The sequence below is a fragment of the Hyla sarda genome, chromosome 4, assembly GCF_029499605.1.
Source record: "Hyla sarda isolate aHylSar1 chromosome 4, aHylSar1.hap1, whole genome shotgun sequence".
NCBI lineage: Eukaryota > Metazoa > Chordata > Amphibia > Anura > Hylidae > Hyla > Hyla sarda.
In genome coordinates this window covers 157,446,530-157,463,412 of record NC_079192.1, presented here as the reverse complement: position 1 = coordinate 157,463,412, position 16,883 = coordinate 157,446,530, and the positions used below count along the sequence as shown (strand labels likewise).

The 16,883-nt window shown below is 42.7% G+C and overlaps 1 protein-coding gene across 20 annotated transcripts in view; it reads right to left on the bottom strand.

Moving 5' to 3' along the window:
• Positions 1-16,883, bottom strand: part of TJP1 (tight junction protein 1) — a 637,810-nt gene that overhangs the window by 95,077 nt on the left and 525,850 nt on the right. For 18 of the 20 annotated variants that reach the window (XM_056572491.1, XM_056572485.1, XM_056572486.1 and 15 more), the window contains one exon: positions 10,722-10,778. In XM_056572491.1, the coding sequence (XP_056428466.1) occupies positions 10,722-10,778 (57 nt within the window). Of the gene's footprint in view, positions 1-10,721; positions 10,779-12,057; positions 12,082-12,419; positions 12,560-16,883 lie in introns of those variants that run through there. The other 2 variants (XM_056572500.1, XM_056572497.1) reach the window with 2 other exon arrangements.

The window sequence follows — 16,883 nt, the reverse complement described above, 5'->3', positions numbered from 1 at the left end:
CCCCCCTCCCAATAAAAATGAAAAACGTCCGGTACGCCACTGTTTCCAAAATGGAGCCTCCAGCTGTTGCAAAACAACAACTCCCAGTATTGCTGGACAGCCGTTGACTGTCCAAGCATGCTGGGAGTTTTGCAACAGCTGGAGGCACCCTGTTTGGGAATCACTGGTGTAGAATACCCCTATGTCCACCCCTATGCAAGTCCCTAATTCAGGCCTCAAATGCGAATGGCGCTCTCACTTTGGAGCCCTGTCGTATTTCAAGGCAACAGTTTAGGGCCACATATGGGGTATCGCCGTACTCGGGAGAAATTGTGTTACAAATTTTGGGGGGATTTTTCTCCTTTAACCCCTTATGAAAAGGTGAAGTTGGGGTCTACAACAGCGTGTTAGTGTAAAAAAATAAATTTTTTACACTAACACGCTGGTGTTGCCCTTTACTTTTCATTTTGACAAGAGGTAAAAGGGAAAAACGCCCCCCAAAATTTGTAATGCAATTTCTCTTGAGTACGGAGATACCCCAAATGTGGGCGTAAAGTGCTCTGGGGGCGCACAACAAGGCCCAGAAGGGAGAGTGCACCATGTACATTTGAGGTGATTTGCACAGGGGTGGCTGATTGTTACAGCGGTTTTGACAAACGCAAAAAAAAAAAAACCTCACATGTGACCCCATTTCGGAAACTACACCCCTCACGGAATATAATGAGGGGTGAAGTGAGAATTTACACCCCACAGGTGTCTGACAGATCTTTGGAAGAGTGGGCTGTGCAAATAAAAAATTTTGTACAGCCCACTGTTCCAAAGTTCTGACAGACACCAGTGGGGGGTAAATGCTCACTGTACACCTTGTTACGTTCCTCAAGGGGTCTAGTTTCCAAAATGGTATGCCATGTGGGGGTTATTTTGCTGTCCTGGCACCATAGGGGCTTCCTAAATGCGACATGCCCCCCGAGCAAAATTTGCTCTCCAAAAGCCAAATATGACTCCTTCTCTTCTGAGCATTGTAGTTCGCCCGTAGTGCACTTCAGGTCAACTTATGGGGTACCTTCATACTCAGAAGAGATGGGGTTACAAATTTTGGGGGGTATTTTCTGCTATTAACCCTTGCAAAAATGTGAAATTTGGGGGGAAACACATTTTAGTGAAAAAAAAATATATTTTTTTTTACATATGCAAAAGTCGTGAAACCCCTGTGGGGTATTAAGGCTCACTTTATTCCTTGTTACGTTCCTCAAGGGGTCTAGTTTCCAAAATGGTATGCCATGTGAGGGTTTTTTGCTGTTGTGGCACCATAGGGGCTTCCTAAATGCAACATGCCCCCCGACCAAAATTTGCTCTCCAAAAGCCAAATATGACTCCTTCTCTTCTGAGCATTGTAGTTCGCCCGTAGTGCACTTCAGGTCCACTTATGGGGTACCTCCATACTCAGAAGAGATGGGGTTACAAATTTTGGGGGGTATTTTCTGCTATTAACCCTTGCAAAAATGTGAAATTTGGGGGGAAACACACATTTTAGTGAAAACATTTTTTTTTTTTTTTTTTACATATGCAAAAGTCGTGAAACACCTGTGGGGTATTAAGGTTCACTTTACCCCTTGTTCCGTTTCCCAAGGGGTCTAGTTTCCAAAATGGTATGCCATGTGGGGATTTTTTGCTGTTCTGGTACCATAGGGGCTTCCTAAATGCAACATGCCCCCCAAAAACCATTTCAGAAAAACGTACTCTCCAAAATTCCCTTGTCGCTCCTTCGCTTCTGAGCCCTCTACTGCGCCCGCCGAACACTTTACATAGACATATGAGGTATGTGCTTACTCGAGAGAAATTGGGCTACAAATATAAGTATACATTTTCTCTTTTTACCCCTTGTAAAAATTCAAAAATTGGGTCTACAAGAACATGCGAGTGTAAAAAATGGAGATGGTGAATTTTCTACTTCACTTTGCTGCTATTCCTGTGAAACACCTAAAGGGTTAAAACGCTGACTGAATGTCATTTTGAATACTTTGGGGGGTGCAGTTTTTATAATGGGGTCATTTGTGGGGTATTTCTAATATGAAGACCCTTCAAATCCACTTCAAACCTGAACTGGTCCCTGAAAAATAGTGAGTTTGAAAATTTTGTGAAAAATTGGAAAATTGCTGCTGAACTTTGAAGCCCTCTGGTGTCTTCCAAAAGTAAAAACTCATTAATTTTATGATGCAAACATAAAGTAGACATATTGTATTTGTGAATAAAAATTTTTTTTATTTGGAATATCCATTTTCCTTACAAGCAGATTGCTTCAAAGTTCGAAAAATGCTAAATTTTCAATTTTTTCAGCAAATTTACAAATTTTTCACTATGAAACGATGCAAGTATCGACAAAATTTTACCAATAACATAAAGTAGAATATGTCACGAAAAAACAATCTCGGAATCAGAATGATAGGTAAAAGCATTCCAGAGTTATTAATGTTTAAAGTGACAGTGGTCAGATGTTCAAAAAACGCTCCGGTCCTAAGGTGTAAAATGGCCTGGTCCTTAAGGGGTTAAAAATGAAAAACTATCTGATTGGTTGCTATTGGCAACTGGGCAATTTCTCCTCTGGACAGGTTTTGATAAATCTCCCCCAATGAATAGAAAAAGTTCTGACCCCTTGTCCATTTAATGGGCTGAGTCAGGTTCCAGAGTTTGGAGGACCCTCTGACCTCAGCCTTTTAAAGGGGTATTCCAATCTCTCCCTCTAGAAGGAGCTTGCAGTGTTTATGACAGCTATTGCCCTGCTTTTGTTTACACAAGTACACTAGTGTTCCCTTCACAATCAGCATGACAAATAAGTCAACTGTAAATGCACCAAGAACCAACTACAAGCCAGTATAATATCTGTACAGAATCATGAAACACATGGGGAACATATAAAGTCTTCCAAAAAAATATATTACCGTATTTTTTGCCCTATAGGACGCACAGGCGTATAAGACGCACCCAATTTATAGGTGCAAAATCTATAAAAAAAAAAAAAAAAAAAAGATTTTGAACCCAATAGTGGTCTTCAACCTGCAGACCTCCAGATGTTGCAAAACTACAACTCCCAGCATGCCCGGACAGCCGTTGGCTGTCCGGGCATGATGGGAGTTGTAGTTTTGCAACATCTGGAGGTCCGCAAATTGAAGACCACTGCATAGGAGGTAATACTCACGTGTCCCCGCTGCCCTGGATGTCGCTCCATCGTTGTCGCCGTGTCCCTGTCGCTCCGCAACGTCTCTGCTGCCGGCCGTGCATCCTCGCTCTCTGTCGCCGCCATCATGTCATTACGCACGCCGACGCACGTACGCGACGACATGATGACGAGGAAGGAGAGCGCCGGCCACACAGGATCCCTGAACGGAGAAGACACCGAGGAGGCAGGTAAGGTCCCTCCCGGTGTCCTGTAAGCACTAACCCGGCTATTCAGTCAGGCTGTTCAGGATGGCCCGACTGAACAGCCGGGTTAGTGTCACTTTCCCTTCAGACGTGGTGGTCAGCTTTGATCGCCACGTCTGAAGGGTTAATACAGGGCATCACCGCGATCGGTGATGTCCTGTATTAGCCGCGGGTCCCGGCCGCGATAGGGGTGCATTCGCCGTATAAGATGCACCGACTTTTTCCACCCAGTTTTGGGGAAGAAAAAGTGCATCTTATACGGTGAAAAATATGGTAAATAAAAAAAATAAAAAACAACACACAAGACTTTGTTGTCCAGTGCAACAAAACAATGCACATAGCTTTTCATAAACTATATGCAAACTATATGTAAATGCAACTGTAACCGATATGGGCAATGCAAGTTTTTGGTATTTTTGTCTGACTGTTTAGGCTATGTTCATAAGGCCCTTGTCTCCCATCCCGCTATTCTCCTGGACGGAGAACTAACAGATGTAAACTGATTAGGGCGACAGCTAACGATTTTTAAAATCGATTAGTTGGTTGATTATTCCATCGATTAATCGGAAAAAAACATTTAAAAAAAAAAAAGGGGGTTTAGCTGATGCTACTTGAAAAATTATGTACTATGGCCATATTAAAAGTTTCTAGCATGTGATGTGTCCAAACAGCAATATTTGACTTATTTTTAAACACACTGGTTGCTGTACAGGATCATTATTAATGCTCCTGTACTGCAACCGGTGTAAATTTGACACTTACATTTTCACTTACATTTTTATTTTATTAGTTCAGACAGTTACCCATGCGGCAATATCAAATATGTAAAAAAAAAAATCTCACTTTTTTGTATAGCAATAGGAAAAGGGGGGACACATTTTTATTGGGGGAGCGGTTTATTTACATTTTAATAAGGCCCCTTTCACACTACCGTTGCTCCCCATCGAGAACGGTCGTTAAAATCTTTGTGTGTGTGTGGTTTTAACGGCCGTTCTTGTGACTGTGAGCAACGGGCAACAATGGGTCCCGACAGCTCCCATTTACTATTATGGGGCCGTCAGGCGCGGTTTTTGTTTTTTACGGGAATAGCGGGATAAAAAAACGGCGCAAGCAGTAATTTTTCTACCGCTATTCTGCCCGGCTCCCCCGATGGCCGTCATACTGCCGCGTCATAACGGCAGTGAGAAAGAAGCTTATATAGAGCACTTCTATACACATGGGGGGTGCAGACTGCAGAGCATTGTAGTATAGACTCTGTAGTAATACAGACAGACACTGGGGTGCAAATGCTCTGCACTATATACTGATACTGGCACCACCAGACCCATGCTATGATGTCACATAGGCTATCCACATAGTAGGGGCACAGCAGTGGTGACACATGCCACCTTACACTATATACTGACCCCACCAAGCTTACTATTGCAGACTGTACTGACACACACACACCCCGACATGGCTTCCACCCTTCTCATCCCAGTGTATCGGGGCAGCCACCCATCTGTCACTATCTCCTTCCACACAGCAAGCACCGCACAGTCAGTACGATCGTGATTACATTGAGACGGCCGGCGGTGGCATTGCGCTGTGTTCCACGGCAGGCCGGCGAGAAGCATTAACCAATTAAACAATTCTTTGCCCATATAGCGCAGCGGTGGCAAGTCCTATTTGGCAGCGGGGGACAAGCTATATAAAATATTGAAACGGGGCAAGCTATAGTGCGCAGCGGGTGAAAAGCCATATAGAAGCGCTGCAGGAAGCCAGACATATAGTTATATGTCTTGCCCACCCCTGTGCTATATGGCTTGGCCCTGCTGCGCTATATGTGGAAAGTATAATCACCATGGCACTGACTGAGTTTAAAAAACCCACTGGGAGCCCTAATTGGCTCCTCAGTACAGGCCACTCAGGGCTCCCGGCAGGGTATTTGAAAATGAAAGTAGAAGACAATACATCACAGAGGAGCAGAGCATGCCGCCTGCTCCCCTGGTTAATAACTTATGATCGCATGGGGTCTCAGAAGTGAGACCCTGTGCGATCTTGTCCCTCAGCCCCTGTACTACTACCCCCAACAAGGAACAGACTTTCATGATGGGGGTAGTAGTACAAGCACTACTGTTGTCTCCCCAGCCACCCACAGACTTGCCATTCTCTCCTCAAGCTTATTAAATGGACCATACTCCTAAATGGCATCCCTTTGCATCAGTTTACATCCGTTAGTAGTATGGTCCGTTTAAGTAAGCTTGACGGAAGAATAGCGGACAACAGCTGTGTGAACATAGCCTTAGAAGTATGGATCATTCTAGATAAAAACTGTTCTATCAACCAGTGTGCCTCCAGCTGTTCCAAAACTGCAACTCCCAGCATGCCCAGACAGCAGTTTTGCAACAGCTGGGAACCCCATGGTTGAGAAACACTGATAAGATGTGATGCTGTTATTCTTAACAACCAGCCAACTAACTTTCTTTTTCTTCTAAATTAAGGCAATTTGTACAGACAGCCTCCATAGAGAAACAGTCACACTGGTAAAGGCAAATTTTTATAGTAAGCATATTAACCAAATGTGTAAACGCCAGTGACACCAGACATAACCACATTATCCTACACTAAGATTTTGGTGGAGGTTCATCAAAAACTGTGTAGAGGAAGAGTTGACCAGTTGCCCATAGCAACCAGATTGCTTCTTTTAATTTTTATTTTTAAAGGTCTATGAAAAATAAAAGAAACAATCTGATTGGTTGCTATGGGCAACTGGTCATCCCTTCCATTGCACAGGATAAATGTCCCCCTTTGTTTCCAAAACTAAACTATCAGATATGCATTTTTATGAACTCTATTTTTTCAAAAAATTTCTACAAAATTTCTCCTCATAGCAAAACAATTTTGAGCCAGCATTTTAGGCATGGACAGCAGCACCTGCACAGTTTCCTCAAACAAACGTACATCCCCATAGCACCATATGGTGAACCAAGTTTAGATTGCATGGAAAATACTTTAGGTGCTATTTGTATGGGCATGGTAAACGGCAAATAAAACACAACAAATATGGAAGAGATAAATATCAGTGTTGCCATGACAGATACATTTTTTCACAGCTGTCATTTTTCTAGTTCTGGTTTGTCATGCCAGGTTGCCCTGGGAGACATTACAGAGGGCTATACAGTGGTGATCAAAAGTTTGGGCACTCCAGGAAAAATTTGTATTAATGTGCATAAAGAAGCCAAGGAATGAAGGAAAAATCTCCAAAAGGCATCAAATTACAGATTAGACATTCTTATAATATGTCAACAAAAGTTAGATTTTATTTCCATCATTTACACTTTCAAAATAACAGAAAACAAAAAAATGGCGTCTGCAAAAGTTTGGGCACCCTGCAGAGTTAATATCTTGTACTGCCCCCTTTGGCAAGTATCACAGCTTGTAAACGCTTTTTGTAGCCAGCCAAGAGTCTTTCAATTCTCGTTTGAGGTATCTTTGCCCATTCTTCCTTACAAAAGTCTTCCAGTTCTTTGAGATATCTGGGCTGTCTGTCACGCACTGCTCTTTTAACCCCTTAAGGACTCAGGGTTTTTCCGTTTTTGCACTTTCGTTTTTTCCTCCTTACTTTTTAAAAATCATAACCCTTTCAATTTTGCACCTAAAAATCCATATTATGGCTTATTTTTTGCGTCACCAATTCTACTTTGCAGTGACATTAGTCATTTTACCCAAAAATGCACGGCGAAACGGAAAAAAAAAATCATTGTGCGACAAAATGGAAAAAAAACGCCATTTTGTAACTTTTGGGGGCTTCCGTTTCTACGCAGTGCATATTTCGGTAAAAATTACACCTTATCATTATTCTGTAGGTCCATACGGTTAAAATGATACCCTACTTATATAGGTTTGATTTTGTCGCACTTCTGGAAAAAATCATAACTACATGCAGGAAAATTTATACGTTTAAAAATGTCATCTTCTGACCTTTATAACTTTTTTATTTTTCCACGTACGGGACGGTATGAGGACTCATTTTTTGGACTTTGGAATTTTTTTGCGCGTACGCCATTGACCGTACGGCTTAATTAATGATATATTTTTATAGTTCGGACATTTACGCATGCGGCGATACCACATGTTTATTTATGTATTTTTTTACACTGTTTTATTTTTTTTTATGGGAAAAGGGGGGTGATTCAAACTTTTATTAGGGAAGGGGTTAAATGACCTTTATTAACACTTTTTTTTTTGCAGTGTTATAGGTCCCATAGGGACCTATAACACTGCACACACTGATCTCTCATCCTGATCACAGGCGTGTATTAACACGCCTGTGATCAGCATTATCGGCGCTTGACTGCTCCTGCCTGGATCTCAGGCACGGAGCAGTCATTCGTCGATCGGACACCGAGGAGGCAGGTAAAGGCCCTCCCGGTGTCCGATCAGCTGTTCGGGACGCCGCGATTTCACCGCGGCGGTCCCGAACAGCCCGAATGAGCAGCCGGGATACTTTCAGTTTCACTTTAGAAGCGGCGGTCAGCTTTGACCGCCGCTTCTAAAGGGTTAATACCGCACATCGCCGCGATCGGCGATGTGTGGTATTAGCCGCGGGTCCCGGCCATTGATTAGCGCCGGGACCGACGCGATATGATGCGGGATTGCGGCGCGATCCCGCTTCATATCGCGGGAGCAGGCGCAGGACGTAAATATACGTCCTGCGTCGTTAAGGGGTTAAGGTCTATCCATAGATTTTCAATTATGTTGAGGTCAGGAGATTGTGAAGGCCATGGCAAAACCTGCAGTTTACGCCTCTTGATGTAATCCCCCGTGGATTTCGAGGTGTGTTTAGGATCATTATCCATTTGTAGAAGCCATCCTCTCTAACTTCAGCTTTTTCACAGATGGCATCAAGTTTGCATCCAAAATTTGCTGACATTTTATTAAATCCATTTTTCCTTCTACTGGTGAGACGTTCCCTGTGCCACTGGCTACAATACAACCCCAAAGCATGATTGATCCACCCCCATGCTTAACAGTTGGACAGAGGTTCTTTTCATTAAGATCTGTTACCCTTCTTCTCCAAACGTACCTTTGCTCATTCTGGCCAAAAAGTTCCATTTTAACCTCATCGGTCCACAGAACTTGTTTCCAAAATGCATCAGGCTTGTCTATATGTTCATTTGCAAAGTTCAAACGTTGATTTTTGTGGTGAGGACGTAGAAGAGGTTTTCTTCTGATGACTCTACCATGAAAGACCATATTTGTACAAGTTTCTCTCTATAGTGGAATAGTGTACCACAACTCCAGTGTCTGCCAGATCTTTCTAGAGGGATTGTGCAGTCAAACGTGGGTTTTGAATTGTTTTTCTCACAATCCTGCGAGCTGTTCTGTCTGATACTTTTCTTGGTATTCCAGATCTTGCTTTAACTTCCACTGTTCCTGATGACTGCCATTTCTTAATTACATTCCGAACAGAGGACACTGACATCTGAAAACGTTTTGCTATCTTCTTATAGCCTTCTCCAGCTTTGTGGGCATCAACTATTTACTGTTTCAGATTTCTAGACAACTGCTTAGAAGAACCCATGGTGCTGATTGTTGGGGCAAGGTCAGATGAGTCTGGGCATTTAAAACCCTTGAGATTGACATCAACTGGTCTGCCCAGATGATGATTGAGAACAATCCATGACACTGGCAGGTCTCAGCTTTGCAAAAGGGGCAGCGCATGCTATAAATTCTGCAGGGTGCCCAAACTTTTGCAGACGCCATTTTTTGTTTTCTGTTATTTTGAAAGTGTAAATGATGGAAATAAAATCTAACTTTTGTTGACATATTATAAGAATGTCTAATCTGTAATTTGATGCCTTGGAGATTTTTCCATCTTTCCTTGGCTTCTTTATGCACATTAATACAAATTTTTACCTGGGGTGCCCAAACTTTTGATCCCCACTGTATGTGCATTAAAGGGGTACTCCGGTGAAAAAACTTTTTTCTTTTAAATCAACTGGTGGCTGAAAGTTAAACATATTTGTAAATTACTTCTATTCAAAAATCTTAATCCTTCCTGTACTTTTTAGCTGCTGAATACTTCAGAGGAAATTCTTTTCTTTTTGGAAAGCTCTCTGATGACATCACGAGCACAGTTCTCTCTGCTGACATTAAAATAATAATGCTTTATTTATTGTTGTCCTTAGTGGGATTTGAACCCACGTCTCCAGCACTGCAAGGCAGCAGTGCTAACCACTGAGCTACCATGCTGCCCTTAACATACATCTGCTATGCATGGTTGCTAAAATGGACAGAGATGTCAGCAGAGAGCACTGTGCTAGTGATGTAATCAGTGTTCCAAAAAGAAAGGAATTTCCTCTGTAGCATTCAGCAGCTAATAAGTACTGGAAGGATTAAGATTTTTTAATAGAAGTAATTTACAAATATGTTTAACTTTCTGCCACCAGTTGATTTAAAAGAAAAAAAGGTTTTCACCGGAGTACCCCTTTAACCTCTACAAGCTTACATCACATGCAAAAAAATAATCATAAATAAAACATGATCGGTCACCAACGGGACAGTAATAAAGTATAAGAATATAAAGTGAAGACGTACAAGATTCACTTGTAAAGCAGTACAACCAACACGCACATACACCAACTGAGCAGCGATTGTGTACCAGTCGTCTTAGGATGATGACAAGGACAAGAAGCTGTGTACCATGTACAAACAGAACCGTAGATCTAGAGATCACCTGGAGCAGGTCGGATCATTACACAGACTAGCACTTCACCGTCTAATGCAGTGTTTCCCAACCAGGGTGCCTCCAGATGTTGCAAGACTACAACTCCCAGCATGCCTGGACAGCCTTTGGCTGTCCAGGCATGCTGGGAGTTGTAGTTTTGGAACACCTGGAGGCACCCTGGTTGGGAAACACTGATCTAATGATACTGAGCGGAGATTATTCCTGGGAATTATGTACTAACCACAAACTATTTTTTATTTACATAGTTAAATAAAGACTCAATACACAGCTCACATACACACAGTAGAACACAAATGCAAACCAGAGTATAGCGCCCCATTCAGACTGGGCAGGAGGCCAGCACCTATACACAATCATGTGGCTGAGTGGCCCGTCTTTCAGTACCAGGCACTAATAATGCCAGCCACATATTTTTACACCACAGCTGACAATGACACTGAGCTTACAAGTGCTCTGGACAAAGGGAAAATGACAAAACCTATTTCCTTCTCTTTGGCTTCCTGACATCTGGCTTTTGTCTATTGTTCCCAGCGGCCGTCAGTATCCTGAGTTACGCAGAGGAGAGTTAACCCTTGGCAGGCTGACTTACCCTGTGGAGTGTGACTGTCTGCTGCTCCCATATCGCCGTCTCTTCCATTACAGTGTTCTGTGGAGAAATAGAGGAGACAGGTGAGTCATTTACAAGGACCACCATACATAGCAGGAAGTAGTAACAGGCAGGTCAAGTACGCAAAACATAACAGGTAACCTGTGGACCACCATACAGATAGCATGAAGAACCGGAGACAGGGGCACCATGTACACTGACCACTATACACATAGAATGAAGTGCCAAGTGAGTAACATATGTGGAGATAAAGTTGTAACATGGGAGTCATGTAAACTGACCACCATATACTTCACAGGTAAGTTGTGTCACAGAGGTAAACAAGATTAGACAGGCAGTCGTGTACAGTGACCACCATAAACATAAGGTAGTAACTGCCAAGTTGTGTACAAGGAGCATCATACACATTACATGAAGCAGTAACAGGTAAGTCATGGACCACCATACAGATAGCATGAAGAAGTAACAAGTCATGGACCACCATACACATAGCATGAAGAAGTAACAAGTCATGGACCACCATACACATAGCATGAAGTAGTAACAAGTCATGGACCACCATACACATAGCATGAAGAAGTAACAAGTCATGGACCACCATACACATAGCATGAAGAAGTAACAAGTCATGGACCACCATACACATAGCATGAAGTAGTAACAAGTCATGGACCACCATACACATAGCATGAAGAAGTAACAAGTCATGGACCACCATACACATAGCATGAAGTAGTAACAAGTCATGGACCACCATACAGATGGCATGAAGTAGTAACAGGTAAGTCATAGACCACCATACACATCGCATGAAGTAGTAACAGGTAAGTCATGGACCACCATACACATCGCATGAAGTAGTAACAGGTAAGTCATGGACCACCATACACATCGCATGAAGTAGTAACAGGTAAGTCATGGACCACCATACAGATAGCATGAAGTAGTAACAGGTAAGTCATGAACCACCATACAGATAGCATGAAGAAGTAACAGGTAAGTCATGGACCACCATACAGATGGCATGAAGAAGTAACAGGTAAGTCATAGACCACCATACACATAGCATGAAGTAGTAACAGGTAAGTCATGGACCACCATACACATCGCATGAAGTAGTAACAGGTAAGTCATGGACCACCATACAGATGGCATGAAGTAGTAACAGGTAAGTCATAGACCACCATACACATCGCATGAAGTAGTAACAGGTAAGTCATGGACCACCATACACATCGCATGAAGTAGTAACAGGTAAGTCATGGACCACCATACAGATGGCATGAAGTAGTAACAGGTAAGTCATAGACCACCATACACATCGCATGAAGTAGTAACAGGAGTCTGAACAGTAACTCTTGACATGCTGTAACGCTATAGGTCCCTAGCTGAACACTGCAGGCAAGGCATCACGGGACTTGTAGTTTCCCATCCCCAGCTGGAGCGCTACAGGTTGCGGTCCGGTACACGGCCTGGTACACACCGCCGGCCAGTAACGGCTCCCACACCGGGAGAAGCATAGGCGATCTCACTGTTCTGGGCGTAGCCTGGGGAGGAGCTGACAGGCCGAGTTATCCTCCCAGACATAATACAAATAATAATAACACAGCCGCGAGAACACGGGACATAGAAGTTGTGAGGGGCGGAGGAGACACACAGGGGCGCGGACACAACACTCACCGGAGCCCGGGGAAACTCAGCCCCAACTCTCAGCGCCGCCGCTCCCGATCTCCCGTGCACTGGGCTCTGGGATCACTGGACACTAGGAAAGGGGGTAGGATCCTTCTCGTCCATAGGTCCGCCCGGCGTCACTACGTCAGAACGTGCACACCGGCGCTACGTCGTGACGTCGGAAGCAAGCCTCAGCATCCTCGCTCTGCCCCCCGGTATAGTGCTATCGTGCGTGCAGACTACACCAGATTCCCGTACCGTTCCTTCCATCCGGGCAGGTCGGGCTGGGATTGCTGCCCTGTATCTTCTATTACACTCAGGCTGTGTTCACACGCTGCAGTTCAGTAGACGTTGTAAACATTGCAGGCAACAGAAACAATCAGATCGCCTCTTTCATTTTACAGAAGCCTTATTAAATCTGAAAGAAGCGATCTGATTGGTTGCTATGGACAACTGGACAGATTTTGATAACTCTCCCCTAGGAGGTGAGGTCAGGTATGACAGTGCAATGTAGTGCCAACAAGGGTGCAGCCAGCTGTTGCCCGGGCATGTTGGGAGTTGTAGTTTTGCAGCAGCTGGAGGCACCCTGGTTGAGAAACACTGCTGTAGTGACAGGTAAGGGTGGGGGGTGCTCTTACAATGTAATCAAGTGTTTGTTGTTGTCTACATCCAGTAGTCACTCTTTTCCCTCTGTCATGTCATATGGCAGAAAGAAGGAATGAATGGTGATCACAAACCCTCACATATGCTGTACACAAGACAGACGCATTTCGAGGGGTATACCGCCCTCTTCTTCATAGTAACAAGAAACACTGGTCAGGGTCTGCACTCCCATTAGAGATATGTTCACCCCAGCCTCCCTTTTCCTGACATTTCCCCGACCATCATGCATGTCCTTGGGCAGGTGAAGCGCAGCGTCCCTGATTATTAGGGATCAACCGATTATCGGCCGATCTTCATGATTTTTGACATTATCAGTATCGGCAATTACCTATAAGTTATGGTATATGTTATCGGGGGTAATATACCGGTATAAGTTATCGGCTAAGTTATCGGCCTCAAAGTTCACATATTATTGGTATCGACCCTAAAAGATCAATATCGATCGATCCCTACTGATTACCAGCTTCCAATGGAGTTGCACTCACAGCACACCCCAGCCAGGTGAGCGTACCATCACATTTACAATCAAGTTTGACCAAAGGTAACGGCACAAAGTGTGCCCCTTGTGTGTGCTTTTTCTTTCTTTTTTGGTTCTATATTTAAGTCATTAGTTGTCGAATGGCTGTAGCCAGAATCACAGCCATAATGTGGCCAAAGCCTCAGCAGTTTCTTGGTGCCTTCGCGACATCTAGTAAAAGCCTCTCCTTCACCTGCTCTAGCAAAGCCCTCCTGGAATAAAGGGAGAACGGGGATGTCAACAGAGTGGGGTCACCTAGTGACTTTGTTTAGGCCACATGAACAGTATTAGCAAACAAATGATTGCTATAGATAGTCCCCAATGAGGACATAAAAAGTGTAAAAAAAATGTAAAAAAAAAAAAAAGTAGAAAAATCCCCTCCCCCAATAAAAATGAAAATTGTCAGTTTTTACCATTTTACCCCCAAAAAGCATACATTTTTTTTTGTAAACATATTTGGTATAGCCCAGTGCATCAGTGTCCGAACTATCAAAATATAATCTTAATGATCCTGTACGGTGAACGGTGTAAACGTAAAAAAAATAAAAATAAAAAATAAAAAGTCCACAAAATGCTGCTTTTGTCACATTTTATTCTTCAAAAAAAGTTAAAAATTATCTAAAAAGTTTTATAAATGCAAATGTGGTATCGGAAAAAAAAAAGTACAGATGACTGTGCATAAAATGAGCCCTTATACTGCCATGAAAAAGTTATAGGTGGTCAAAATAGAGCAATTTTAGATTACTGATTTTGTACAAAAAGTTAGAATTTTTTTTTTTAAGCGGTACAAAAATATAAAAGTATCTAGCCATGGGTATCATTTTAATCGTATTGACCCACAGAATAAAGAACACGTCATTTCTACCGTAAAGTGTACAGTGTGAAAACAAAACCCTCCAGTGTGTGCAAAATTGTGGTTTTCATTGAAATTTCCTCCCTAAATATTTTTTTTGGGTTCGCCGTACATTTTATGGTAAAATGAGAGGTTTCATTACAAAAGTACAATTGGTCACGCAAAAAAAAAAAAAGCCCTTAAATGGGTCTGTAGATGGAAATATAAAAGAGTTATGGATTTTAGAAGGCGAGGAGGAAAAAAAGGAAATGCAAAAAAACAAAAATAAAATTGGCCTGGTCCTTAAAGGGGTACTCCGGTGAAAACCTTTTTTCTTTTAAATCAACTGATGGCAGAAAGTTAAACATATTTGTAAATTACTTCTATAAAAATATCTTAATCCTTCCAGTACTTATTAGCTGCTGAATGCTACAGAGGAAATTCCTTTCTTTTTGGAACACTGATGACATCACGAGCACAGTGCTCTCTGCTGACATCTCTGTCCATTTTAGCAACCATGCATAGCAAATGTATGCTAAGGGCAGCATGGTGGCTCAGTGGTTAGCACTGATGCCTTGCAGTACTGGGGACTTGGGTTCAAATCCCACTAAGGATAACAATAAATAAATCGTTAATATTATTATAATAACGTCAGCAGAGAGAACTGTGGTCGTGATGTCATCAGAGAGCATTCCAAAAAGAAAAGAATTTCCTCTGTAGTATTCAGCAGCTAATAAGTACAGGAAGGATTAAAATTTTTTAATAGAAGTAATTAACAAATATGTTTAACTTTCTGGCACCAGTTGATTTAACAAAAAAAAAAAAAAGTTTTCCACTGAAGTACCCCTTTAAGCGTATAAAGATACGGCCATGTAATGAAACATTGCTGTCTTCTTGTGCTAAGTTTATATCTGTGTTGGAGCTCCATTCAAAAGCTTTTGTCAAAGGCCATGTTCACACAGCAGAAATTCTGTGTGGAATTCCACACAGTAACTCTGCAGCAGAGTCCCATTGAACATTTGACTTTCAATTGGGTTCATCAGGTTTCGGTCTGAGGTGTGTTTTTTTTTTTTTTTTTGCAGGATTTGAGCAGAGGGGGGAAAAAAAAGTGCAGTATTCTTTTCTTCACTCAAGTCCTGCTATTTTGACAGATTCTGCAAAGTGAGCTCTTAGGGTATGTTCACACTACGTAATTACCTCAGAATTCCGTGAGCGGAATTACGCGATCGGAATTACGCGCTGTGAACATAAACAGTGTGAATTGGTTTCCTCGAAACCCGTTCACACTGAGCAATTTCAGCGGCGGGCAATTCCGCACATGTTCATTCTTTGCGTGGAAGTCTGCAAGCACTACATAGCCGGCAATGGTGACGGCGCAGTGACGCGCGGTCCTACCGCCGAAGTATTTCGTCAGCGGCCGCCAGAATGGAATCTCTGCTCGCGGAATTCTGCGAGCAGAGATTCCATTCAAACTCCGTAGTGTGAACATACCCTGAAATTGGTAATACTAGGCAATGACGTCATTATCCTGTGCCAGTCACCTAGGGGGGAGATTTATCAAAACCTCTCCAGAGGAAAAGTTCCCCAGTTGCCCCTAGCAACCAATCAGATTGCTTTCACTTTTAACAAGGCCTCTGCAAAAATGAAAGAAGCGATCTGATTGGTTGATATGGGCAACTGGACAACTTTTCCTTTACACAGGTTTTGATAAATCTCCCCCCATATCCTGACATCTGCCTTCACATGTGAATGATTGCTTACATGCCTTCTTGTTGTTATGTTTGAATTATATTCAGGTGACAGCAAAGCCCTGGAACTGCCTTTGTTTTCTGCTTTGGGTACCTGTCCTCACATTTTACAGAGGTCATAAAAACTGTGGCCCTCCAGATGTTGCACAACTACAACTCCCAGCATGCCTGGACAGCCAACGGCTGTCCAGGCATGCTGGGAATTGTAGTTTTGCAACATCTGGAGGGCCACAGTTTGGGGACCACTGGTTTATGACCTTTACATGTGATGACAGGTTTTAATGAAACAGCCAGAACCAGAATATCCCTTAGTGTTCCAATGGGAGAATTTGGATGAACAGGGCTCATGGGCTCTCTCTATAAATGTGGCAAACGTATACACTTTAAAGGGTTGGTCACACCACAACAACCACTTTGAAGGCAGCTTCTTAATTTCCCAGCAAACAGCTGTTATCTTGGGACTGTTGCAAGGCAAATCTACTATTGGACAGACCCAGGCTATTGAAGTCCATATGAAATGGATAGTGGTTATCCTGATGGGACAGGTTTTCATATTACAGACACACCCTATTGACAAGGAAAATGGTTATGCCCAGTTGTCAATTTATACCTATTCATACAATTCCAGGGGTGTGGAAATTACTGTGATACACATATTTGGTCATACTGTCCAGCTCAAATGTCACAACAAACTCCAAAAATGGGCTGGAGAA